General features: G+C 47.8%; 7 protein-coding genes across 7 annotated transcripts; 5 read left to right on the top strand and 2 right to left on the bottom strand.

The window, feature by feature from the left end:
* Positions 1 to 759: 759 nt before the first annotated feature.
* On the top strand, positions 760 to 3,046 carry F5B22DRAFT_642277 (L-lysine-aminomutase; the record flags this gene model as incomplete). The annotated part of the gene is made up of 9 exons (XM_047978100.1): positions 760 to 1,029; positions 1,082 to 1,242; positions 1,298 to 1,662; positions 1,786 to 1,852; positions 1,960 to 2,126; positions 2,205 to 2,357; positions 2,504 to 2,538; positions 2,608 to 2,719; positions 2,874 to 3,046. 9 exons carry the CDS (start codon positions 760 to 762, stop codon positions 3,044 to 3,046), a joined length of 1,503 nt encoding a protein of 500 aa, XP_047835481.1.
* Positions 2,936 to 3,539, top strand: F5B22DRAFT_269317 (uncharacterized protein). Its single transcript, XM_047970179.1, has 2 exons — positions 2,936 to 3,015; positions 3,106 to 3,539. Exon 2 carries the CDS (start codon positions 3,179 to 3,181, stop codon positions 3,440 to 3,442), a length of 264 nt encoding a protein of 87 aa, XP_047835480.1. The 5' UTR covers positions 2,936 to 3,015; positions 3,106 to 3,178; the 3' UTR covers positions 3,443 to 3,539.
* Positions 3,540 to 7,489: 3,950 nt separating this feature from the next.
* Positions 7,490 to 9,307, top strand: F5B22DRAFT_269195 (uncharacterized protein). The gene has a single exon (XM_047970178.1). The coding sequence runs from the start codon at positions 8,032 to 8,034 to the stop codon at positions 9,097 to 9,099; it is 1,068 nt and encodes a 355-aa protein (XP_047835479.1). The 5' UTR covers positions 7,490 to 8,031; the 3' UTR covers positions 9,100 to 9,307.
* Positions 9,308 to 10,132: 825 nt separating this feature from the next.
* Positions 10,133 to 10,934, top strand: F5B22DRAFT_589184 (uncharacterized protein). Its single transcript, XM_047973724.1, has one exon. It carries the CDS (start codon positions 10,346 to 10,348, stop codon positions 10,592 to 10,594), a length of 249 nt encoding a protein of 82 aa, XP_047835478.1. The 5' UTR covers positions 10,133 to 10,345; the 3' UTR covers positions 10,595 to 10,934.
* Positions 10,935 to 12,161: 1,227 nt separating this feature from the next.
* Positions 12,162 to 17,058, bottom strand: F5B22DRAFT_269177 (uncharacterized protein). The gene is made up of 2 exons (XM_047970177.1): positions 12,972 to 17,058; positions 12,162 to 12,903 (listed from the first exon to the last, which is right to left on the bottom strand). The coding sequence occupies exons 1-2, from the start codon at positions 16,868 to 16,870 to the stop codon at positions 12,252 to 12,254; spliced, it is 4,551 nt and encodes a 1,516-aa protein (XP_047835477.1). The 5' UTR covers positions 16,871 to 17,058; the 3' UTR covers positions 12,162 to 12,251.
* Positions 17,059 to 19,288: 2,230 nt separating this feature from the next.
* On the top strand, positions 19,289 to 22,334 carry F5B22DRAFT_589181 (uncharacterized protein). Its single transcript, XM_047973723.1, has 3 exons — positions 19,289 to 20,133; positions 20,231 to 22,218; positions 22,269 to 22,334. Exons 1-2 carry the CDS (start codon positions 19,825 to 19,827, stop codon positions 21,674 to 21,676), a joined length of 1,755 nt encoding a protein of 584 aa, XP_047835476.1. The 5' UTR covers positions 19,289 to 19,824; the 3' UTR covers positions 21,677 to 22,218; positions 22,269 to 22,334.
* Positions 22,195 to 24,844, bottom strand: F5B22DRAFT_269144 (putative amino acid permease). Its single transcript, XM_047970176.1, has 4 exons — positions 24,322 to 24,844; positions 24,051 to 24,258; positions 23,786 to 23,995; positions 22,195 to 23,723 (listed from the first exon to the last, which is right to left on the bottom strand). Exons 1-4 carry the CDS (start codon positions 24,689 to 24,691, stop codon positions 22,664 to 22,666), a joined length of 1,848 nt encoding a protein of 615 aa, XP_047835475.1. The 5' UTR covers positions 24,692 to 24,844; the 3' UTR covers positions 22,195 to 22,663.
* Between the last annotated feature and the right edge of the window lie 382 nt (positions 24,845 to 25,226).

Raw genomic sequence — 25,226 nt, 5'->3', positions numbered from 1 at the left:
CCCCGAAAACTTGCCGACCTCTCTTTTCTTTTTCAACAATCTTACAGAAAACAGATAGCCACAACGTAGACATACTTATGGATATTCATATGGAATTAAGGCATCGGGGGGGTAGGTGAACAAAGCCAATGAAAATTAACGCTGGGCGTATAAAAATGACTCTCGGGTGCCCTCCACCGGCAGTGTAAGCCAGCTCATGATAGGGGCTAGCACTTTTGCCCCCCATAACAAGTCTTGAAATGGCAATGATCAGAAAGCTCGTTATTTGGGGGCATGATCAGGGTTGTTTCTGAGTGGCTGAGGTGCGATGAGGACAATGGAAAGACTGCAACCAACACGATATTATCTTAATAGCACTGCGGACAGCCACTACATCATTGGCTCTCAAGCGTTCATGCCGGCCGCTAAGGCCAACGAGCATAAGGTATGTGTCTCTCGGTCTGAAATTTACCTGTCCCATCCCAGACTAGACAGGTAATAACGTGTTCTAGTATCACTATCCTTGAACTTAGATGGCGCTGTGTAGGGACAACTTTAACAATAACCCAATGCCCGCTTTCAACACGGCTGTCAGTGACTATTTAACGATTGCCAGCCCTGTTTACTAGGCTAAACGTTGTGGATAGTTGTCTCAATTCTCAAGCCCATTGAACTCGCATCTATCCTTAGAATCTAGCGATAACCTGGAGCATCTATCGTCTCCTACTATACTCGTATCGAATACATCGTCTACGTGGTTCCAGTCTCTCATAGACCACCATGTTTTCTTCCACAGCCCGTAGTCGACGGCTTATTCCTCGACAAGTGATGCCTTGGATCACTGCCTCCTTCCCTATTACCACAACACGTCACATATCGAATATACCATCTTCTTCTACTTACGTAGCCCCGATAGCCAACACTACGTCAATGGAAATGCCCCCGGTTATCTCCAAATCCCATCTGGAAGAGGGAGAGTTCTGGCGTGAACTAGCCCTTTACAGGGATGTCAGCCTCCGTGACTTCTACTCTTGGTCATGGAATATAAATGTAGGCAAGCATCAGCCGAGAACTAACCTTCTCGCTAACGAGATCAAATCAGAATATATTAGAGCAGAAGAATAAACTGTCCGAAACCCTTTACTCTCTGCTTCCAGACGAGGTACCCCGATCGGTGAGTATAGGGGGTATGCAAACAGCTGACGAATTTGTTACCGATGTTTGGGGTGGGATCAAAAAATCCGCCATGTCTGTACGTGTCGTGTAAGTCAACTCTTCTACCATCTCGAAGAATGTTCCCTAGTACTAAGTCCTACAGGCCTTACGTCCTGAGTAGAATTAACTGGGCGGACCCTGCGAATTGCCCAGTATTTCGACAGTTCATCCCATTGAAATCGATAATGATCAAAGACCACCCAAAAGTCGAACCCGACTCCCTCCACGAATTACAGGACATGCCAGTCGAAGATGTCGTACATAGATATCCCGATAAAGCTCTCTTTCTTCGTAAGATGACAAGCACACTCGTCAATGGAAACATGGCTGAAAAATCTCTAGCTCTCTCCGTATGTCCGACCTACTGTATCTTCTGCACAAGATCATACGGCGTAGGCGCCCACACGTATATCACCAAAAAGACATTCAAGCTCGGGAAGAAGAAGCTGGAAAACGCGTTCGCCTACAGTTAGTTCCCTGTATTCATTTGTTTCCCCCCAGGCAGGTTTTACGCCTCGTTGCTCCTACACACTCCCAAAATGCAAACTTGAATATATATTCTGGTAATTACTGACTCCAGCGTATAAAAAGTGAGAAGCCAGCCCCAGCTCAAAGACATTGTTATCTCCGGTGGCGATGCGTATTACCTGCCATCCCAGTATGTATCCCGCTCGTTATTCTCTTCCGATCCTTTTGGGTTTTCGGACGACCTTCACTGAAAATTCCATCATATGCGGTTATGCTGAAACTGAAATTCTGGGACAGTATTCTTGAATGGATCGGGGACGAGCTGATCAGCATGGACAATATCGAGCGGTTCCGAATCGCAACTAAGGGTCTGGCGGTAGCCCCCAATCGAATCCTCGATGACGAAGATGACTGGACGGCGGCACTCATTCGGATCTCAAACAAAGCGAGGAAAGCTGGCAAACGTGAGCTTGTGTTTTTAATATCACCAAAGACCCCATAATATTGTCATAACCAATAGTCACTTACGTGAGGAATCCTAGACTTCGCCCTCCACACGCACTTCAACCATCCCAATGAGATATCGTGGATCACAGAGAAGGCCAGTCGCAAGTTAAGTGAAGCCGCGGTTACAGTTCGCAACCAAACAGTCCTACTGCGCGATATCAACGACAATGTCGCGACTATGTCGTCCTGTATGTTTATCTCTGAAATCATAACCCCCTTGTTCTAATAAGCAAGAAAAACCCCTCTTCGGGATAAAGACTTGATACCACGAGAGCATACAGAGATCCTTCTATCCTATATTAACGAAGTTATCGCTAACTCCAGCGCACTACAGTGATCCAGAAGCTCGCCAAAATGCATATCCACCCAGTGAGTAGCACTCCTACCCAACAGTTCCTTCACAGAAGCCACACACTCACGAGATGCTTACTCGAATAGTACTACGTATATCAGTGTGACATGGTCCCGCGAGTCGAGCATCTACGGACTCCGCTCCAGACTATCCTCGATCTGCAAAAGCAACTGCGCGGTTCGATCGCCGGGTTCGACAGTATGTGATAATCTACCCTGCCCATTCATGTCGACGTGGTAGATGCACGATCTATTTCTAACTCCATCAATACCTCATGATTTCCCTTCTTGAACAGCTCCGCTAGCAGTTTGTCGTGATAGGAAATCTAGCTGACAGAGTTTTCCCGGCGCAGTGCCGAATTTCGTCGTCGACCTTCCCGGGGGCGGTGGCAAGAGATTGGCGTGTGACTACGAATCGTATGACCGGGACACTGGCGTGTCGACGTTCCTGGCACCGGTCATCACGAAGAATGGTAAGGAAGGAAAGATATATGAGTACTATGATCCGATCAAGCCTTCTTCGTAGGCTGATGGGTCGCGGGTAGGGAAAGGGGGGAACACATGCTGGGGAGTTAGTTTGATGAGTGCTTTGGGGTTATGATTGATGATATTTTCTTAAATTATTCCATGGTAACCAGATTGTCACTGATGCAGACGGATGCGCACCAGGTTGATCATGTCATTGGGCACGACCGGTTTTTTATCTTCTATTATGGGTATGGTTATGTTCAGTTCTGTTCAATCGTTCATTGTATGGGCACACGATGTTACGAGTCTTGATTATATCGAACAGGAATCGAACTCACTCCTTAAACACATTCAATTTGTATATGTCGGATATGTGCGTAGGCTAAATTCATTTCTTAACTTCCTTGCCGTTGTAGATTTTCCAGCATACGCGGGAGCTGTGGTAGCTGGTTGAATTACTTACACGCTACCCCATAACCAGTACATAACTGCGCAGCTGCCTGCGTCTTTTCAGACGTTAGACATGTGTTTTTATTATCTGAGATCTCTCTAGAGTACGACCAACCAGCGTGCTTCATGCCCCGGGTTTTCCATCTGCCTACCTTCAGCTTATTTGATAGGTATGTATGCCTACTACTGCCCACCTATCATACAAGGCTTGGCGCGTGGGCAGGCCCTGCGCAAAAAGCATCGAACGAACGGATGAAATAGATTACCAGCTCGCTATCGAAATTACGAGGATGCATGATAGATTTGGACCTGCGTGAGATCGACAGGCAACAACACTCTGTATACATACATAGTGATGCCCCCTCTCGGCGTTCTTTGACGGTAAACGGCAGAATCATCATGATTATGATCTAGATATTAAAAAAGGCTTAACCGAAGGTAACTGTCGTTGGCTATACATATACCTGGTACTACCTCGAACCGGGGGGTTTTAGGCGACCAGAGAGCACGTTTGGGGTGTTGCTTCGAGCATACATCTATTTTGTGCACTTGCTGCCTGCCTGTGTATACTACCTAATACTACCTACGATTGTACAGGCCGATATGTAATTGTTGAGTCAAGGTTACATACATTACACTCAGCTGTCCCTCTCCGTCTCTTTTCTCTCTCTCTCTCTCACCCATGCGGGGCCAATTCCCACCATCCTCTCGCTCAATCAATCAATCAATCAATCACACACTTGATTATTCAGCGTTCTGTTTCTGCTCGCTTAGCAGTCAATATGCGTGCTCTGTGCAATCAATATCTTCCCAAGGCGATGGAGAGTTGGGTCCAACAGGGCGGCTACAAGCAAAGCTAAGATAGGAAAGACGCGAAGGATTGCACTTATGCCGAGAGCTATCAACAGGCGCCTAACACATGTGATGCAATGCGATGTGATTGATGTGATGCGAGGAATGAAGACCAGAGGGAGGGAAGTAGATCGACCAGTTGGAGGTCGCGAATGACTTATATTATATACCTACTACCCTCGGTAAGACTCTGCTAGGAGTTAGCGCATATGTATCACTGGTCAGGTGTTCGCCGCTGCTACAAGATCAACATTGATGGAATTTTTTGACTTTGATTTGAACGCGGGGAAGAAAGGGATGTACCTACAGTACCTACACGTAGGTGTCATGTCTTATCTTAGCAATATTGGGTTTCGTCATGCTATAAGTAGGGACTCTGTTAATAAGTGCTCTTTAACGTAGTGTATGTCCGCTTGCTATTAATTGCGTTCTGGATTCTGACCGTCTGGGGTAATCCGCACATGCGTGGAATTGGTAGAGCATCTTGAATGTCACCTACGGCTTACCGTACCCTGTAATTGCAAGGGAAGTAAAGTGCGCAGACCTTTCCGCTCTCCACGATCACCCGGGGAACTAAGTAACTACCTACGATAGCATCGCAACCAATAGGACGGACCAGTTCTGTCTAGGGTAGGGAGGGAGGGAGGGAGGGAGAGGCGCGACGATCCAGATATCGGTAATAAGAAAAAAATAAAAATAAAAATAAAAAAAAAGTTCGAGATGATGGAAAGAAAGGAGTCTGAAAGGAGAGTGGCTAGACAGACTAGACTAGCAATGGCAGAAATGTGACGCCTACGCTAAGCGTGAGCAGGCTATCCCCGATCGGTGACGTATCGCACAGGGTCTGACGCTGATCAGGGACAGATAGGGCCATAGCTAGCTAGCCAGACCAGACAGACGAGCAGAGCTGTCAAGTCTGCCATCAAGCCAACGAGCTAGTGTAGGCCTGCTTGCTAGGGTCTAATAGCCTGTGGGAGGAATTTGCCGTTGTTGGGTTAGTGTCGACGGCTTCATTTCATCTCTTTGCTCTACCTGAGCTACTCCTATACGGCTAGACGAGTACGTACAGTACTTATATCATAGAACACCCTTCCCAAGCTCTGTAAGGCAACCGGAACATCAGGCTAGCAAAGGGTGGTATGGAAGGCTCTCCCTCTCTCTCTCTCTCTGTGTGTGTGTGTGTGTGTCTAAGATGGTCGTGGTGATGTAGGAAACTCGACAGGAATGCCACGAGGTCATTGGTCGTCACAAATTCCGTCACAGCACACCCGTTCATACGTCCACGTTGGCTCTCTCACTACCCGTAGCGTCATTACCCCTGCACTAACCCAGGCACTAAATCCAGGTACAATAACACTAGACCAACATACTCAACTCTATGGATCAGAGTCGCTGTTGGATAACGGGCAGAGCGGGCAAAACGGGCACGAAGGAATCGGATGGTCTAGCCAGAATCTGGCCATGTTCCTCCGACGAATCTAGATAGGTAGCTCTGACAGGCCTACATAAAGCGTATCTTAACCCCCATTTCCCTTTTGGGATGTGTATAAAGTATGGATGATACCTAGATATAGACGATTGTGGTGTAATTGAACGGTGGGTGGGTAGTGGGTGTCTATGGGTGGTAATAGGATTAAGAATGACAACTCGCTGCTACTTTATTTACCTAACTCTGCCTAACCTACCTACATAGGTAGTAGTTCAGACTTCAATTACCACCTATTTATAGCGTCTTCTTTTCTTCTTTTTCTTCTTGGTCTATTGTATTAGTGATATACATACACTAGAGACATTCCAAGAGTATAGTTCACAGGTAATACATGAGCATGTCGTAGAGCTACTGTACGTGTTATGTACACTACTGTGTAGAGTAGAGCTCGGGGAGCGCCAAGGAATGGGTCAACGTCCACACATACACGTGTAGACTTGTAGACTTGTGCTAGTGCAATGTGTTAGCGCCCAGGTGAAGTCTCTCTTTCGGCATGGCGTTATGTGTTATATGTACCTACTTACATACCTAGTAGTTTATGTAAGTGGTTTATGTAGTCTACTACTGTATAAGGGAGGTAGGTAAAGATGTGAAAGATGTGAGTTATGTTGTAGTATTATTATACTGAGGATGGTAAGTAATTCAAAGCTGCAGTGGTTATGTTTGAAGTCGTATACACGTGGAAGTATTCTCGTGCATACATACATACATACTTACTTACATACATAGTAGTAGACTGGACAAGGAAAAGCTCAGTCAATCGGTCATTCGGCCGGTTCATTCAGTCGGTCAGTAGGTATGCCTGCCTCAGACCTGCCTGACTGTCTAGGTATATCTATCAACCTATTGGCTTCTCCCCAAGTCCTCCCTTCTCGCGCCTCGTTCCTGCATCTGCACCGGCTGTGGCACCGGACCCCAGCAAATGCGCGTGGCCAGGCTAGACCAAATGCTACGGCATAATACGACGTTGGGCTGGCAAGAATACGGCTCGGCTAGCAATTTTTTCATGGATTTCATGGGATTTCATGGAACTCGAACCAGTCCGCAACCAGTCCACGACACAGCTTACCGCTGCATTGCATTCTCGTACCCAGTCCAGATCCAGTCGTACCCAGCAGCAACTCTCGAATCACAGCCCTCTGTTCCATCATTTTCCCTGTTTGTGTAGAGCGACACTGCTGTCTTGTTTATTCGTGGCTTTCCCCCAATTTATCGGGTTACCACTTAGTGAATAGGTAGGTACCTGCTGCAACCATCAGGCCAGGCCACGCTCCCAAGACAACAACGCACACACATACGACATACCTAGTGTACACACAACATAACACAACATAGTACGGTTACAGACGGTAGACTGTGAAGCAGGTTCCGGTATTCTGCTACCTACATAATTACGTAGCAGCAGGTTTACATAGTACTTAGGTACACTACTGGATGCTCAATGGACCTGTACAATAAAACTGCCGCTCATACTAACCAAGTACTAATCTAGCACGTATTATACTAAATGGTAGCATCCGACTCTGTTACCTAGACCCCAAGCACATTAGCACGCGGGTAGCTTTGAGCTTTCTTTCATTCTTCCTTTGAATGTATATGTAGCAGGGACGTCGTTGGATACTCGGAAGCTTGTATCATCATCTGCATCCGTGCCTCCCCTCCCTGTCTCTCTGCCTACCCAACACGCTCTTTCCTTGTGCCGTCTCCAGGGACAAAGCCGATCCCGTCTCCGCCTCAAGTACCTCTCTATACTAGCTTAATTGTTGGTTGCCGCTCTTTAATCTCTCCTCTTCCCCTCCTATCCCTTCCCCTTACTCTTTCTACCCTTTCGATTCCAGTGTACACTACTTCATTTCCGCCCACGTTGGTGCCTCGGTCGCCGAGGCACAATATTTTTGTCTTGTTCGTCGATCGTTGGTTGGCATTCTCGAGCCCGGATTCTCCACATCGTCGCGTTGGAACCTAGTGTTTCTCGACGTCGACTTATCCAAGACAAAAAGCGAGACAAAGACAAACACGTACTACTTCACGTCGTACAAGCACCATTCACTGCGAAAAACCGTCGTCGACCATCTTAACTGTTGTTGCCCGGTTGGGTGGTCGGTTGTGTGCTGCCTCTCAACACCGGAAACGTGCCGACGATATCCTCTCCGGCCAAGAGAGAGAAGCTGTCTGGGCCTGGACGTCACTGGCGACATATTCAAACGACAACTGACGTTGTACCACCAGAGGCACCTGGGTAACTGCCCACCATGTCCCATTCACTGCTGGCTAGTAATATGGACATGGGATCCATGACAACCACGGGCAAGCAGCCATCCGTCTTTGACGATCCCTCTCATAATGTTCTCTTCGATAGTTTAAGCTGGTTGGATGAGGATGACGACCTGAATCTTCGTCTAACACTCGACGATTACCAAACCGACCTAAATGTATCCAGACCCACGACGACAACCGGTCCTCCTTCGCTGTTCCGCCGTCGCCTGTCTGTTAACAAGTTATCGTTCAGCCGCTCATCCACCTCTAGCCGCCCAGGCACTAAAGACTCCTCGGCAGAGCAAGCTCCCATGACAACTCACTCTCGCCGGAAATCTAGAGCCCTTTCTCTCATCACCCCAAAGCATAATCCACAGACATCTGTTGCGTCGATTGACCTGGCTGCCGCCCATTATCAGGATCCTGAGGCGCGTCACAAGATTCGTGCGTATTTGGCTTCGCCGCAAAAGTTTGACGAGGCGCTACAATATGGCTTCCCTGCGAACCATCCATATCCCATCGTCATGCCAACAGACGCGCCGAGAAAAAGTCGAATGCTTTCCCGAGGTCTTTTCGTATCAAACCCGGAGAGATTCAAGACATTTCTCGCCGATGATAGCTCATCAATCTACAGCGAAGAAACTTCAATTCCCGACTCCGAATCTCCTAGAACGCCTCACACTCCCGATAACTTGAACGGTATCAAGCCCTTCTCTCTATCAGGTCAGGGCTCTAACATCCCAAGAAAATTCTCGGAGGGTTACGGGCCAAGCCCCAATGTTTCGCGTGAGATGACACTGCGCATGACATTGACACGGCCTGATTTACGGTCCCACCAAGACGAATCCTACGGCAGCTCAAATGGTGTTGCCCCACGTAGTTCTTCTTCTCAGCCACGACCCCCGATACGACCTTTTCGAGTCGATTCACCCATACTGGACTCTGACAACAACGACGTCACGAAGGAGAGCATGGATCAAATCTTTGCCGATATTGACCGGGAATTAAGTTCGTCATCAGAAGGAGTGGTTAAACGCTTCTGGAATCGGATGCGTCGAGGTTAGCCAAAAAATAACCCCACTTGGGACGAATCTCACATGAATGCACGACGAACCGGACATTATCAACGACACATGAAACTTATTTTCGGCGTGTAGATAGATTTCCCCCTCTCTGCCTTCAACCATCATAGAGCGATCGCTCATTCATTTTCTGTATTATATCCAAGGAGCAATATGTCTACCTTCTTTCCTCATCTCATATCTCCTTTAAGTATGCTCTTACGTGCGCTAGCTGAGAGGGGAGAACATGACCGGGATACCACGTCAACCCGGTCTTCTGATATTTATTAACGAATCTGATTACGGCATGGAGTTAGGAGCTGGTTGGAGGCATCTTTCGAGGGGATTTTGGTACGTCCTAACATTGATTGGACTGGTGCAGTGGTCGTTATAAGAATCTATACAGTTCATCCTGATGGATGCAGTTTAAGAGGTACACAGCACAACCGGAGCAAAATACAATTATCACAGATGATGTGGAATATTACATACCCAGTTCAAGGCTCCAGATTGTACTTCTCGAAGCTTTTATAGCACTACTTTCTTCTACTGTGATTGTCGCGTTTGTTATTTGCGTGTCTGCAGATAGGTACCGAGCATCGTAGCTGCAAGATTGACATCTTGAATCATGCCTGGCCCCATGAACTTGATTCGATTCTTGGCATGGATCGTTCCCCCTCTGGCCAGGCTTGCAATAGACTTATGCGCAGGCACACTCTAAGCAAAACTACACAAGACTGGGAATATACCGTTTTTTTTTTTTTTTTTTTTTTTTTTTTTTAGCTTATTCTCTGTCATGTCATTGATAAATACAAGGGCTATATAGCATCGTGGACGAAGGTTAGAGTGATAGAAAGGCTTATAAGGGAACAAGTTTACTGTATGGGATAGCACTTTCGACTGTGCTATCGCTACTAGGTGCTAGTCCTATCAGTCCTTTAAGCTTAGGAATATCTGCGGGTAGAGAGATGTATGGATGGTGTAGGTCCGATGTGAATCCAGGGGTAGGTAGGTAGGTAGGTAATATCTTGGATAGCGTGCTTAGGTATTCATTGCTTAGATATGCATTACCTAAGTTGGTATGAATAGATACTTTGTAATACTATTGTTGCCTATTGATTACATAGGTCTGTAGGTGCGAAATGTACATGTGTGCCGTGCCTACATATGTGATGTAAGTTGGTAGGTAGGTACATTGCTTCAGGTGAGATGAGTATCATACATACATATATCTACCGTACATACACGCATGCACGTGCGTCTATATGTATGTATATGTATATATGTATGTTGGCTATATTCAGGTACGGGTGAATGTAAACTGGTAGATGTGACGGGATGGGATGGAATGGGGATGATAGGTAGATGGATGCACGCACTTCAGATGATACGACTCTGCAGCGCTCGGACGTCAGGTGTGTCTACCTACCTATCTGCACTGCCTCTGACTACTTGCTTTCTGCTGGGTACGCGAGTGTGTATGTATGTATGTATGTAGGCACAGACTTGAACTATATTCTCTGTACGATATTGAGCTTGTGTTGCTGGCAAGACGTCTTTCCGTGATTATTGGGAAATCTTGATATATCTTTGCGCCGTTCTGTCCTTAGGTGAATAGTAAATTTCCTGCTAAGAAATATGGTGTATATGGATTCTTTCGTTTCAGTCCATACTCTTGTTTTGTTTTTATCTAGTTCGTCTTGCATCCTCGACTTCCGTAGAGTAGATATGGGTTGGACATGAATAGATATATATCCAGGTAAACGAGTCCGCAGGTAGACATCCTAATATATATGAAGTAGCGAAACATATATGAGCAGTGCACGAGCGGAATGAATATATGATGTTTCAAGAAAAGTAGGCCTTTCCTCATTTAATTTTTCCGACATTTATTCCAACTATATTGTATCTGTAACCCCAATCTATCTGTGTTTCCCGTCTCTATGGAGCCTATCTGCTCTTACTGCCTACCTACTCACCTAGTATACATGCGGGACGACATCCCCCGAGCTTCAATATTGAGAAGTCTTGTCTACACACCAATCTACCTACCTAGGTACCTGCCTTCCCACCCTCTATTTTATTATATTATTGCAGCTTTGCAATAGATACATCCCTTACCCCTATTCTTGTTCTTTCCTGTTCCTATCACCGTCTAACTATCCAACCTACCTACTCGGCCGTCCCCATTGACCGAATGAGTCGTAAAACCGGCCCCATCTAGATACCAAATTCATTAGTCCGTCCACTCCTAGCTCCCTCGACAAAGGGAAATAATCAGGCCCTCCCTAGACTCTAAGAGAATATTGGGGTCTATATGCATGCCCATGTTCGCTTCCGCAATTCTCCCCCTCTAAACCAAACCAGAGAGACAGATTGGGGAACAGCGTTGGGGGCTGCCCTAGATAAGGGGGAAATGATAATAATAACTACAATATTTCCCCCAATTACCCTTTCCTTTTTACTTTAAAAACCATTGCAGATAATCACATATTCGTATACACTAGTATTATATGCCGTGGTAGTAGAAGTATATTAAAGAAGAAGAAAAGGGGTATGTGGGTTAGGAAAGATACCGGGAGAGCATAACGTACGCCATTCTAAACCGACAAAGATCTAGCCGGATAGGTATCTATTAATATTCCAACTCCTGTCATATTATAAGGAGTAGTATAGTGAAACTAAATAATGCCAATTCGGGGTTGTATTCCCGTGCTCTGCTCTATCCACAAGAAATCTCATCACGCATCATCAGCAGCTACGTCTATCTACAGCCTTGATCTTAGCCAAAGATCTAGTTATCTCACAGTTCTCCTACTATAGAGCAAATATGTATCTACGAAACAAGTAAAATGTCTAACACAGATATTGATTATTCTCGTTCGTTCAATATACGTAAACGTTCTAGCCAAAAAAAAAAGAAAAGGAACACAATAATGAGAAATCTGACCCAAAGTCCAAGTGTTGCCCCCCATCGACGCCAATGCTGAATACCCACAAGCAAAGCAAGCAAGCAAGTATTCCCCTTGTCAATAATGCCTACATATGCACACACCTGCTTCTGATCGTTCGCTACCGTTCACGACAGAGCGATGGATCAGCCCACCAAACCAGCCTTAACGTGATCCGACACCGCGGCTGTTCAAACGTTCTACTCAGGCCTCGTCATCACTATCGTCGCCCAGAAGTTCGCCCTCGTCATCATCGACAATCGCATAGTCACCTCTCCCGCGGGCAAAGCTATCTCTCGTAGTAAACCTGCGCTGGCCGTTCGACCGTAACCAACTGTAACGACCACCACTGTCCCCTCTGCCGCTAAGTCTCGATGCCGCGGAACTTACCGTTCGCCAGACGCTAGAGGCTACCAAGGGCAGCGCACCAACGACGGCGACGATAGCCGATACGGCAATGACGGGATATTTGACCCACGGCGAGTCCTGGTCCAGGCTACCCTGCTCGCCCAAGCGGATCTGGCCAAATTTGCTTTGCCAGTTACTGTAAACCCACCAGCCCGCCAAGGCGGCAAAGGCGATTGGAATGACCACAGCGAAGAAGATGGCTACTCCTGACACACCACGTTTCTTCTCAAATTCTTCCTCGTGGCCAGGGCATGGGCGATACTTGAAGACTCTCTCTGGGTCAAAAGCGCCGCCCTTGCATGTTGACAAGGGAATGCGGCGGAGAGCGGAACGTTCAGGATACTCATCCAACTCTGGGTTCTCGCGGCACACCTCTTCTGGGTCTTTAGGTTGAAGGCCATCGACAAGAGTACAATAATTGTGAGCGTCGAGCTCATAATTATAATCACTGTAGGGTAGGCACGTCAGTTGATGATAACACTTGCGTAATTGTCATCTGAGTTCAAGTGGACTTACCATTCATAATCTTCCCGCGTACACTCGCACGTCTTAGACGTATATACCTGCTGCAGCTTTCGCTCATTGTAGCAGGCTCTATCTGTCTTTTTGCGGAGGTACCAATTTTTGTGCCCAAACAAGCAGCCATCGGGTTGTAATGGATGCTCTGGAGACCATAGCTCATAGTCGGACTTATTTGGGTCGTCTTCGTCGTGTACACACGGTCTATCACTGAGCCCAGAGAAGTCAAGGTTGAACGTGATCAAGTCCTCGCCTGTATAACCCCAGAGGAGAAAGTTTCGAGAAGCCCCTGATCGTAAAGTGGTGATATCAGCAATAGTCACGTCCGAATCGGTGAATTCCATGTCTTTCCATGATTCGCCACGGTCAAGCGAATAAGAGACTGATTTAGTTTTTGTGTTTCGCTGGGCGAGCACAATGAGAGAACCTTGATCACCGAATGACCAGATCCAGGTACCCTTCTTCACTTCTTTCCAAGTCAAGCCGGCATCCTGTGTCATGAACGTATCGGCCTCTTTTGCGTTGCCAAGAATAGGCCCGACGTTTCCGATCCCGAACATCAGTCCGATGGCGGATTCGGAAGAGTATGCTGTCCCACGCTCTGCTCTTTCGGTGTAGCCGTGGAGATGGAGAGCACAGAAGGCATCGCCTTCTCGACTGGAGCAGGTGTACGGCTTGTTTTCAGAGTCCTTTTGAGGTGGGGGAAGGTAAGACCACAGGGCACCATCGTTATGGCTGATTCGAGTTTGGAGATTCTTCACTTCTGAGTCACTGTCTTGATTCGCGACAGTATTTACGAGCACGACTCCCTCCAAGCCCAACATCTTTTCAAAATCAACATACCATGCGTCATTTGCGTTGACACCAGAAATGCTCATGACGTATGACGTGCCGTTGGAGTTGCTTTTCAGGATTGAGCCATACCGACGACTTTTTTCCGTTTCCGTAGCAACAAAAAGATTAACAGCATGTGTAGAACTGTCAAGGACAGTGTATGAATTTTGATGAGGGACCTGAAAGTTGACTGGGAAGTGTGCGTGTGCATACGTCTTTCCGTCAAGACTGGCTAACGCACTTAACGTTCCCTCGGTCGTGTTTTCAGTTGCCACTACGATGAACTCAGCCATGAGCGCAAATTTAGTGATATGATCCAAAGCCACAATAAACTCAACGTTGGGAACCTCATTTGTATACTCCAGTTGGAGTGGGTTGTTTTCGGCATCATTGCTTTCTTGTGCTCTGGCCGAGCATATGATCTGGGCCTTAGGGCGAAACTTATATGCTTCAGAGCCGCTAAACTCACAACGGTCCACGTAGCGCTTCAGAGTCTGCCAATTGTCGCCACGATCCATTGAAAATGAAGCTTCGATATAGCATTTATCACCAGTACATTTCTGACCATGCCATATGAGCCATTCCGGTCGATTAGGGTGGAACGAAAGAGGTGACATCGGAGATTGTCGGTCTAATGGATCTGGTGCTTTGAATGAATCAATGCTCTTGCCTCGATCAGTTGTATAGTATACCTCCTTTTTGGTGGTGAGGAAAAAAGCCATATCTTTGACGTAGGTATGAGTCACAATGCCGAAAATATCTTTATCTTTGAGCTCTTTTGGTGTAGCCCAGGTTTTGCCGTGGTCGTGGGTGATGTAAATGCTACCGGCGCTGCCTAGTACATTTTCAGGTCGTGCAATGACTGTCTCGTCATCGGAATTGCTATTCTCGCCGCGCTCAAGATAGTGTTTCTCGAACTGATTATAGGATCCCTCGAATACTTTGCTAGTGACTTCGACTTCACTAGTGGAGTTGCTCGGCCGTGATTTCGCATCAGAACATTTCCACTCCTTCTTGTCGTCCTTTTGTTTACCCTCTGTGCGTTTGCACTGGTTTCCTGGGATAAGGCGCCAGCCAGACGAACCCATAAACTTCTCGTCAGGGTCATCGGATGTACAAGCATCTTGAGGGGCAAGTACTCGACCTTCTAGCTTGCATTCATCACCATCTCGTACAAAGTTGAAATCGCACTCAAAGTCGACACTTGTGCATTCGCAACGGGTCGTGTCTTGCGGTAGCCCATTGAATTCTTCCTTAATAAAGCACTTTGCGTCTTTCTTACGCCGCTGGAATTTTTGCGTATGCCCCATCACACAACCAGGTTTACCGTCGTCATTTTTTCGGGCGTACCAATCTTCCATGTCGGACTTCTTGCACGTGTTCTCGTGCAAACCTTCGAAATCAATAGATACCACACAAAAACTAGGTGATTCTTCAGTCCCTTTTTGAGCAGTGAGGATGAACTTTAGGCTAGTCGAGTCTTGCGTTGTTGTTAGTACCCAAGGAAGGATGGCGAGATCGTCGGGTAGTTTTGTGGTTTTCCAGCTCAGGCCGTGATCCAGTGAGTATTTGATCTCTTGAACATCTACCTTTTTACTGTCCTGCACAGCTAGGAGAACTGAGCCCTGGTCACCAAACTCATACTTATGCGGGCCCTTGGGTCCTTCGATCCAGGTCTTTCCGGCATCGTCAGAGATAAAAAGATTAGATTCCCAATAATCTTTCAGGAATTTGCCGCGATTGCCATTGCCCATGACCAGACCAGCGGCAGGACTCGAGAAGACCGAACCAACATTGCTCTGTTCTGTCATCGAGTGGAGGTGTATAAGATCGTCATCTGCTTTGATGACCTCGAAACTCCTGCCATCGTCAAAGGTGATTTTTGTTGTACTCTTCTTCTTAGCTTGTTCTTTTCCTAGTACGTCTTCCCAATTATCAACTTGGTTGACTAGGTAAACACCCTGAATCCCAGTGACTTGCTCGAAATCGACGTGGGCTTCACCATTACGGTTTGTATGCTCGACATTCCTCGTGAAATAGGTGCCGTTCGAGTTGCTAGTGAGCAATGTACCCATGGGAGCAGATGTGCGCTTGCCTGAGCGAACATCAATCTGAATACTGTAATTTGTACTTTCAAGAACCGTGTATGACGTTTGAACGAGCTGATGGTCTTGTGGGAAGACAGCGCGATGCCAGACCTTGGTATCATCAGTCACAAAAAGCGCCATTTCGGTACTTTTAGGGGAGGATATAGCTGCCAAAAAGTACTTCTTGACTCCGAGAATGCTAACAACGCCCTCAACCGGTCCCTTGCCGCTAAGATTAACCTCTTTCTCATCTAGCGTCTCACCATCGTCGAGGCTCTTGAAGTAATTGTCGGACACGAAGAGTCGGTTATCATCTAGTGAGAATATGCCCGGTCTTACAATACATAGTATTCGGGTTTCATCTAGTTTAGAATCGCCCGAAGTGAAGACCGGAGACGACTTGGCCCACTGACAACTCTGTGTTTGCTTGCGGAGTATTTGTGCCTTCTCTTTGAAACCATCGGTAGTATACAGGGTGAGATCCTCGCAGAAGAAGCCTTCACATTCCATACCAGTGAATAAGATTTTGTCGGGATCATCGGCGTGGAAGGTCAGCCAGGTATCTGTATTCTTGCTGGTGTAGGCAGCAGTATAGAACTTTTCCCAGTTCTCTCCCTTGTCTGATGTCCTCCAGTGTACGTTGCCGTATGTCAATACGTATGCGCGATCTGGATCGTACTTGTGCATCACAAGGGCAATACTCTCCCCATGGTCTATGCCTTTAGTCTTGTCCCATGTGGCACCGCCATCAGTGGATCGCCATACCATATGAGGCGCGTTCATTTCGCGAAATAAGACGACATTGGAGCCTGGGAAGTACTCGGGAAAGCCTGGAAGGCTGTCGAACTCGGTGACTACAACAGTAGGTTCGTCTTTTGCATGTACCGTTGGCGCTGTCGAGAGAATAGTGGCTAGAACGAGGAGGGCGGCCCACCACGCCGAGGCGGTTGCGCCCATAGATCGCGACGACCTCATGGTGCTATGGTTATAGGAGGCAGAAATAGAGAAACCATAGCAAGATCACCCGATGTGCGGAAGGACGGCTGGTGGCACCACGAGGCGGGTAGAAGATGGACGATATCGACGAAATCGATGATAGGTATTGGCTGCTGTTGATGATAGACGGCAATAGTGGTTGGAGAACAGCTCTTATCAGTGGTAGTGGTAGTAGTACATGAGGAAAGCGATAATGGACTGAGGGTATATTAAGGTTCTAGATGCGCAAAGGATAGCAAAGGATAGCGGAGTGGGGGGTATTTAGTATAGGTTCTTTGAGTTACTTTCGCAACTGCCGTCGGAAAGGAGATGAAGGGCCAAGATCAAGAAATCAAGAAATCAACAAAACTGGAACATGGCGATAGGAACAAGTTGCAACATGCCTCAGCTCCTCGCCGCGTCATGGATAACCACCTACATAGTAAGTAAAAAAACAGCTGAAGACCTATTGCTACAGCGCTACGCCCTATCAAGGCTGGTGCTGCGTACGTGCACAGGTCCACTGCCATCTAGCCAGCCTGCCCTGCCCTCGCCCTCGCCTACCTGCCACAGGCGGCTCCCTGGATCTCCGAGCACAGGTAGGTACTGTACCTGGACTAAGCCAGAGTTAGGTTAGCTATGTAAGGTATGTATACATAGTATGTATGTATTGGTACATTGGACAGGCGAGGGATCGGGCCACTCGGAGTCGCTTACTTACATATTTCTACGTGCTAGAATGCCAAATCGTTATATCTTTTCATCAATCAATTACCGAGGTAGAGCTTGCGAACGGGGAGCGGGACTACCTAGTCTAGTAGCGTTGGATCAACAGAACCACTAAGTACGTACTTATGATCACTCTTTACATAGTAGAAGACAAGTTAATTAGGCACCTACATTTACATGTTCAACCTACCTATGTAGAATCCGTGCTGTCTTTGATGAGCATATTTGTACTCTGTTAGGAGTTCATCATAACGCCAAGCCTAGAATCCCGGTACTGTAGATCGATCAATCAAGATAGAATCTTGACCGTGGAATGAAACTTGACATGGTTTCCGTGGGCATGTTGCACGTGAACTGCTTTCATCCTCAAGTATATGAAAACTGTGCACAGGTCGAAGGCTACAACTGGTGTATTCCAAGATTGCTCCGTGTCCTCAGGTACGTAGGGCGCATTTCAGTGGTGTCTCATGTCGGCCAGCAGAGGTGGTTGTAGATTATTGTGCCTACCACTCGAGCCACTTACCCGCTAAGGATCGAGTTCTGATGAAACTTGGATGAGCCGGGATATTATTCCCTGTCGATGTATACTTGTGTATCCATAATGGTGAAACGCCCCTTCTACCTGCCTTTTTGAGACGCATGCTCTCCCAATTGGAACGCGCTTAACTTGAAACTTATCTAGCCCATGTGCCTGCCCGTGTGTAGGGTAATACAAGAAAGTCTATCAATAGACTACCGAGTAGGTACTCAGCTCGAGCACTCGAAAACTCTTAATACTGTGCCAGGTAGATATTTTAAGTACTCTTGATTATTTACACCAAGCTACGGTAGAAGCATTGACTAAGTACCCGTTGGGTACATACCTAGGTAGTATGCGAGGAATAGTATGTATATAAGTGATCTCAAAGTTCTGAGGCGCCTGAAATGCCAAAACCCCAAACGAAAATCTCACCGTGGCATAATTGTTCAGTTAGTCCATTTGGTGTCAGTATCCCACGTGCTTTAGCCTACCGGCCGTGTTTCAATTCCTATATGTAAGTATCTATGTACTGTATGTAGGGGTTGGTATTTTCCACATGTTCGTACATGTACAGGTGAGAAATCGGGTGCCTACAGGCACCTAATATTGCAACCCTTTCACAGTAGGAAGAGGGAATATAAGGACCTAGGTAAGCTCAATAATATTACGGAGGTAGGTAAATATCACAGGGTAAATGCGTGCTACCGTGCTACAGGTCGAGGATTCTCACGGCGCATTTGGTTTCTGCCCTTATCCTCCAAGTACACATCGCAAATACTTCCAAGGTTCACTGACCTAGAGGCTAGGCATATAATTGTCCGACCAAGAGTTTTGCTCAAGACGCGTGCCTGCATTTACCCATTTGACATCATCAGCACTCCTGTACGTCATGGCCGTAATACTTATGTGATAGGAGCTCATACCTACCTAGGTATAATTACATGAGTCGCCTACATGCAAGCTGCTTCCAATGGCACGGCACATAGCTACCTACCTACTTTGTTGTACTATGTATCGAAGACGATTACATGGTACTGACATATGCAAGTAGGTAAGTACCAGTTACAAGTACCTACAGACTTGCCTACAGTGCACCCGCATCTACGGTTGGGGGTGTTCTGGTAGGCTACTTTAGCACCTGGGCGACCTGGGCAAGCATGCTAGACCCCCCTGTGACTCGCATAACGCAGCCTACAGTAGTGTGGTGGGGCGGGCGGTCCTGCTCCTCAACCACTTACAGAGCTCTCTCTCTCCCACGACAGCCCATGGCAGCAGCAGACAGACATGGGCATCTTCTCCCTCCTCGTCGTTACCTCCATCCTGTGTGCTTGGTTGCGCGCTTCTTCTTTTTCTCTTCTCCCTCTCTCTGTTTCTTTGTTTACTGTACATACATCATCAACTCATATAGCCGGTCAGCTCCTCCAAACGCTTTGTACCCACGCGTTTGCTGTCACAACTCCTTCTACCCTTTCTTCTCGTTACAGAGTCGTCCCTATTCAACAGCCGACTGCTTGTAAACAAACCTCGTCACTTTTTCTTCCCCAGTAACAACAGCAAGCTGTCCATTTTGCGCCTACAGGCATCGCCAACCATTGCCCACAGCTTCGCACTTCCCCCAGCCCGTTTGTAAAGCCAGGTATCCATATCTACTTGGGCGGCGTTATTATCAGTTTGCTTCGTTGATCCAGCTGTCTCAGCCTCCACCATGGCCTTAGCAGCCGCGTATCAGCAGTTTCTCGCTGCTCCTAATCCCTCCCATCTAGCTGAGAACGCGACTCTAAACTACATCACAACTACCACGACCTTCAGGGGTCCCTCTGACATCATTCAGCATCTCAATACTCTGCGAAAGCAGATTAAAAAAAAGAAGGAGAATATCCTCTCTCTTGTTCACGGCCAGAATGCTATTGCCATTGAAATCGAAACCGTACTTGAGTTTGTCACCTCTGGCGCTTCCTATTTGCCGTCTCTCGACGACAATTTCGTCACTGACCGTACCGTCTACATTCCTATTGTGAGCCGTTTTCCTGTCATTTCATTCTCCTGTTTGCCTGCCGGTATTGCGCCTATTCAGTTTCAACCACTAACTAAATCCTGCGCCTTGGTTGTAGATGCATATCGTTTCCTTTGATGACAATGGCACAATTCTTAACATCCGTCAGAGCTGGGACCAAGGCGCTTTACTGAAGCAACTCGACATTATTGGCAAGACTGGCCGCAATTGGCCAATTCGGGATAGCAAGGAGCAGATTAAGATGATAGAGAATTGTGTCAAAGCTGCCACCGGCACAAGCTCATCGGCCCAAAACTCGACTTCGGTAACAGACCGTTCTAGGGGCAAGCCGACAAGTGCTACACGAGACCCTCATGCTTCACTTTCACTGTTTGAATCGCGCGAGGAGCAGGAACAGGCCCTAGCATCCGTCATCTCTCCAAGAGGTGGAGCTCGCCCACGACAACGCGATTTGAGTGAGATCTTGAATGATGAAGAAGATAATACTCCTTCATCTCCTAGCGCTGGACGGCAGCGATCAATTTCTCCCAGCAAAGGTATCGCACCCCGAGCCGGCCCACGACCACGACAACGTGGTTTTGTCGAGATCCTAGGAGATGAGCCAGTGGGTGGTGCCGAATCTTCAGTGGCCACTCCTGCTCCCAAAATTGGAGCTGGTAAAAACTTCCAGCCAAGTCGCCTGTTTGAAGCTGATGAAGCAGTGGATGAAGACAATTCACTTGATGACATCAAATCCCCGGAGCGTTTCATGAGGCCCCATCCCTCGAAATACGACCATTTTGAATTCACAGACGGCACTGATCTCCCGGATGAACCCCAACCAGATCCTACCCCACGAAGGACGAAGCATAATAGCCAGTGGTCCTTCGATGATTTTGTCACACCCGCTAAGTTTAAGCCAACCAAGTCTCTTCGTCACCAGGAAACGCGTAAATGGGATGCAGACGATGCGGACGCTGTCCAGACTTCAGACGTAGCGGCACACAAACCTCGTCGTGACGCTGAGCCACATTTTGAATTTATCGACGACGGAGAGGCGCCGGCTGATAAGCGCCCAATACGCCCTCGTGGTGCTACGCACAACAGCGGCCTTGGTCTATACCAGAATAACTTATACGATGAGGATGGGAATGCGCCCGCATCCACTGAGGCTCAGCCTCTTGGATCTATTACCAATCTGAAGGACCGCGATCGAGACTTCGAAGCTCATTGGGCCATGAATGACAACCCATCCCCTGACAAAGCCCAGGCCAACGTCACCGTAAGCGATGATCGTAAAAAGGCCGTTAAAATGATGGAGTCCAGTTGGGACGCGTATGACGAATCGCCGGTACAGAAAGAGAACAAGCCAATTACCACTAGAAATGGTGCCAAGAGGACCGACGAACGTGGTATCGCCATTGGCGGTGATGGGATGGGTGGCGGCAAAGGCTCCACGCGAAACTGGCTCTTCAGTGATGAGGACGACACCCAACCGACTAAGCCTGTCCCGGGTAGAAAGCCGCCTCCTTCCAAGACCGGTGGCTTCAACTGGGATTTCTAGGCGACCCGGGATGCCTCAATGCGCTGAAGGAGTATCATGGTGGCTCGCAGGGATACCACCAGCAACTTCGTAATGACCTTTAACGCTACTACGCCAATAACGAGCCATGAAGTCCAGTTATGTAACCGTTGACCTAGCGGCTACTGTAGAATTTTGGTCTTATCATTTTTTTTATTGGAGCATTTACAACATAAGGAGGCGAGGTTGGCTTCGATTGTATTATGACGCGTTAAACAAAACAAACTAAAATGGATAATGATGGAAACCAGGGACCTACTCCCTGTATGATGAACTTTTGCTTCTAGGTATATACTTCCTGTCGTCGGAGCCGCCGTGGCCTGGTTTCAACCCCATGGTTTTGAGATAAGGTATTTGGCTCCAGTCAGTTAGCTTGTAGGAAAAGCCTGTCCTGTATTGTAACCTTCCGACTCATTCGGACTTGAAAACTATCATAAAAGCAGCTAAACGGTGGGTGTGCAAATAAACGTTATTTTGACATCAACATGAATATCACGTACCAATTATTTTCCGACACGAGTGAACTGAATAATCATCATCCGATGTCCCATTTAACTTTGAATGTCTAACGTACGTAACTAAACTTCCAGGGAATTCTGCCAACCCTGTCGATGCTCTTGTCTACGTCTACTTCATTCGATACTTACATTACTAGATCAAAGACCAAACGCAAAGGCTATATATAAACCCCTCCCCAAACACCTAGACATAAATACCCCTTTCATTTACCCCCGCCGTCCCCCTTTTCCCTAACCCCTTGCTTCGCTTCCCTTGGTATCTTCGATATCTTCCCTCATAAAGCATGATACAAAACTGACATTAAAAAAAACATGAAATCATAAACAAGGAGAGACATGCCCGAAATTGTGGATGGGTCAAGACATATATGTCAGCATCTAGAAAAGGAGAAAGAAAAAGAAAAAGGGAAAAAGAAATAGTCAAAAGTGTGCAAAATCCTGATAAACCCTCTCAACACAATATTTTATACAATTTCTTCCACTTGGGCCAGCTCTTCCTCTCCTCTCTCTCCTGGGCGATCAATATAGGCAGGTTGAAGTCGCGCCGGCCGGTATCGACGTCCATGTCGACGACGCGGATATACGACGTCCTGTGCCACAAGTAGTGGCCGACGAAGAAGATGATGACGACGGGGGCGGCGAGGTAGACGAGGAAGAAGCTCTTGGCGAGCTCGGCAGAGGTCATTTCCGTATAATTGACGGGCCACGCGCCGATCCAGAACTGCGCGACCAGGATGAGGATGTTGATGATGAGGCCGACCCAGGAGCCGAGGACGCCGACTTGTGAGTGGAAGGCGAGCTCCGAGACTTTGTGGCCCTTGTAGGCCCATGCCTGGCGGAAGCGGATGTGTGCGAGACAGATCGAGGCCCAGGTGAAGATGGAGGACAGGCCGGAGATGGCGACGAGCCAGTCGAGGACCTCGCCCTCCTGCTTAAGGTCGGCGAGATAGGAGAGCAGGCCTACCGAAGATGAGACTATGATGGCAACCAAGGGTCGTCCCTTCCGGTCGACGTAGGATAAGATCCGGGGTGCTTGGTTCTGGTCAGCCAACGCTGCAAGGGTCCGGGAAGACCCGAATACAGACGAATTCCCAACTGAGATTACAGAAATGAGGATAACCACATTCATGATGGAAGGAAGGACTTCGATGCCGGCGTTCTCAATAGCGATGACGAAGGGCGATGCCCTCGCCGGTTGGTCGTCGTTGAGGAGGAGACGTTGTTCGTTATAGGGCACGAGGAGACCAATGAGCGTGAGAGCAACCACGTAGAATATAGTAATGCGCCAAAACACCTGCTTAATGGCCGTGGGCAGGGATTTCCTTGGATTCGCCGTCTCGGCGGCGGCAAGACCAACCAGTTCAGTGCCTGCAAAAGCGAAGGCAGCAGTGACAAAAACGCTGCATAAACCCTTGAAGCCATTATGAAAGGCGCCGGGGTCTCTCCAGTAGCGGCCTCCGATATATCCCTCTCCTGGGGTACCGCCAATATTGAGTACAATACCCAGCAAGCTACACCGGATTAGCGCCACATTTATGATATGCGCAACTTCGATTGAGCAGAGAGTACTCACATGAAGCCAATAACGGCAACAACTTTAACAATGGCGAATATAAACTCGGCCTCACCGTAGCCTTTGACCCCACACAAGTTGATGAGTATGATAGCTAAAAGAAATATGGTAACGAAGATGGCCTTGTTCAGATTCGAGTTCCAGTACGTAGTAACAATAGACGCTGATATGACTTCAAGGGGAAGGGCAACCATCCATTGCAAGGCGTAGCTATTGACATAGTTAATATGAGTACTATGAAGAAGAGGAGAAGGGGTCAACGCACTTCCAGCCCATAGCGAATCCCCATGAGGGGTGAAGGAAACGAGTCGAATAGGCGGAAAAGGAGCCAGCAACGGGAAACGAGACAGCCAATTCGCCTAGCGCCTGAACGGTACAGTACAACATGGTACCAATGATGAAATACGCGAGAAGGACAGAAGCCGGGCCTCCGCTCTCGAGGGCACGGCCAGACGCAACAAATAGACCAGTTCCTTTTTAAAGAAGCAAGCAAGTCAGCAAAAATGTCCCTCGAATCATGTGCCCAGAATCCATACCGATAGAACCGCCTATAGCAATCATTTGCAGATGCCTTCCCTTCAGTTTCCTGGCGAGATGTGACTGGGCAGTTTGCAGGGTAGCCAGCCGCAAGTCGTAGTAATGCGATCCGGAGCCGTTCCTCGCGATCATGGGGCGATAGAGATGCGCCGCCTCGGCGGCGTGTATCTCGTCCAAGGGGTCCTTCGGCGTGATGCGCTGGGTGGGGTCGCGTCGGAAGCCGTCGAAGAATTGGCCCAGCATGCTCGGCTGCGTTTCGTCGTCGTATAGAGGCTCGCGCATGGTGTAGCTGCTGGCGGGGGCCAACGAGTCCTCCTTGATGGGGAACATGCTCATCTCGATGTCGCGGCTGCTATATGAGGACGGCATGATGGGCGATTGGGGTCTGAGAAGAGGTGAGGCGAGGCAAGGAGCGGCACCCGCCGCTAGGGCGGAATATTCTTGTCGTGTCGCAGAGTGGGATGGAGAAAGAGCGTCACGGATGTGGTGAGAACGAAGGAGGAGGAGGGGTCCAAGAAGTGGGATATGGCTGGCCTCTTCTCAGCGATTACTTCTCTTCGATGGGACAATGGGCGTCTACTATAGTTTCCAAATAAAACAAGAACGAGGAGGGTAGTCTACGTCTATCACATCAGGTGGTCTTGCATTTGCTTTCGGACGATAACGTCGCTGGTGATGGTGGTGAGGCTAAGTCGCCTTGGACTGCTCATCTGGGTACCTACCCTGGAAGTACCTAGAGCCAGGCTTACTTACCTACATCTGTACAAAGTCAGTAGGGCAGAGCCTAGAAGCACAGCTGATAGCAATGCATGTCTCACTTGGAATATAATAATAGTAAGCTTAACCGCTGTCAAGGTTAGGTGGCTACTTAGCGTATGTACCTCTTCACGCTAAGGTGCTATTT

Source organism: Xylaria bambusicola (assembly GCF_022495145.1).
Source record: "Xylaria bambusicola strain CBS 139988 unplaced genomic scaffold F5B22scaffold_3, whole genome shotgun sequence".
Taxonomy (NCBI): domain Eukaryota; kingdom Fungi; phylum Ascomycota; class Sordariomycetes; order Xylariales; family Xylariaceae; genus Xylaria; species Xylaria bambusicola.
Note: the sequence above shows the minus strand (reverse complement) of the source record. Positions and strands in the feature narration are given on the sequence as shown.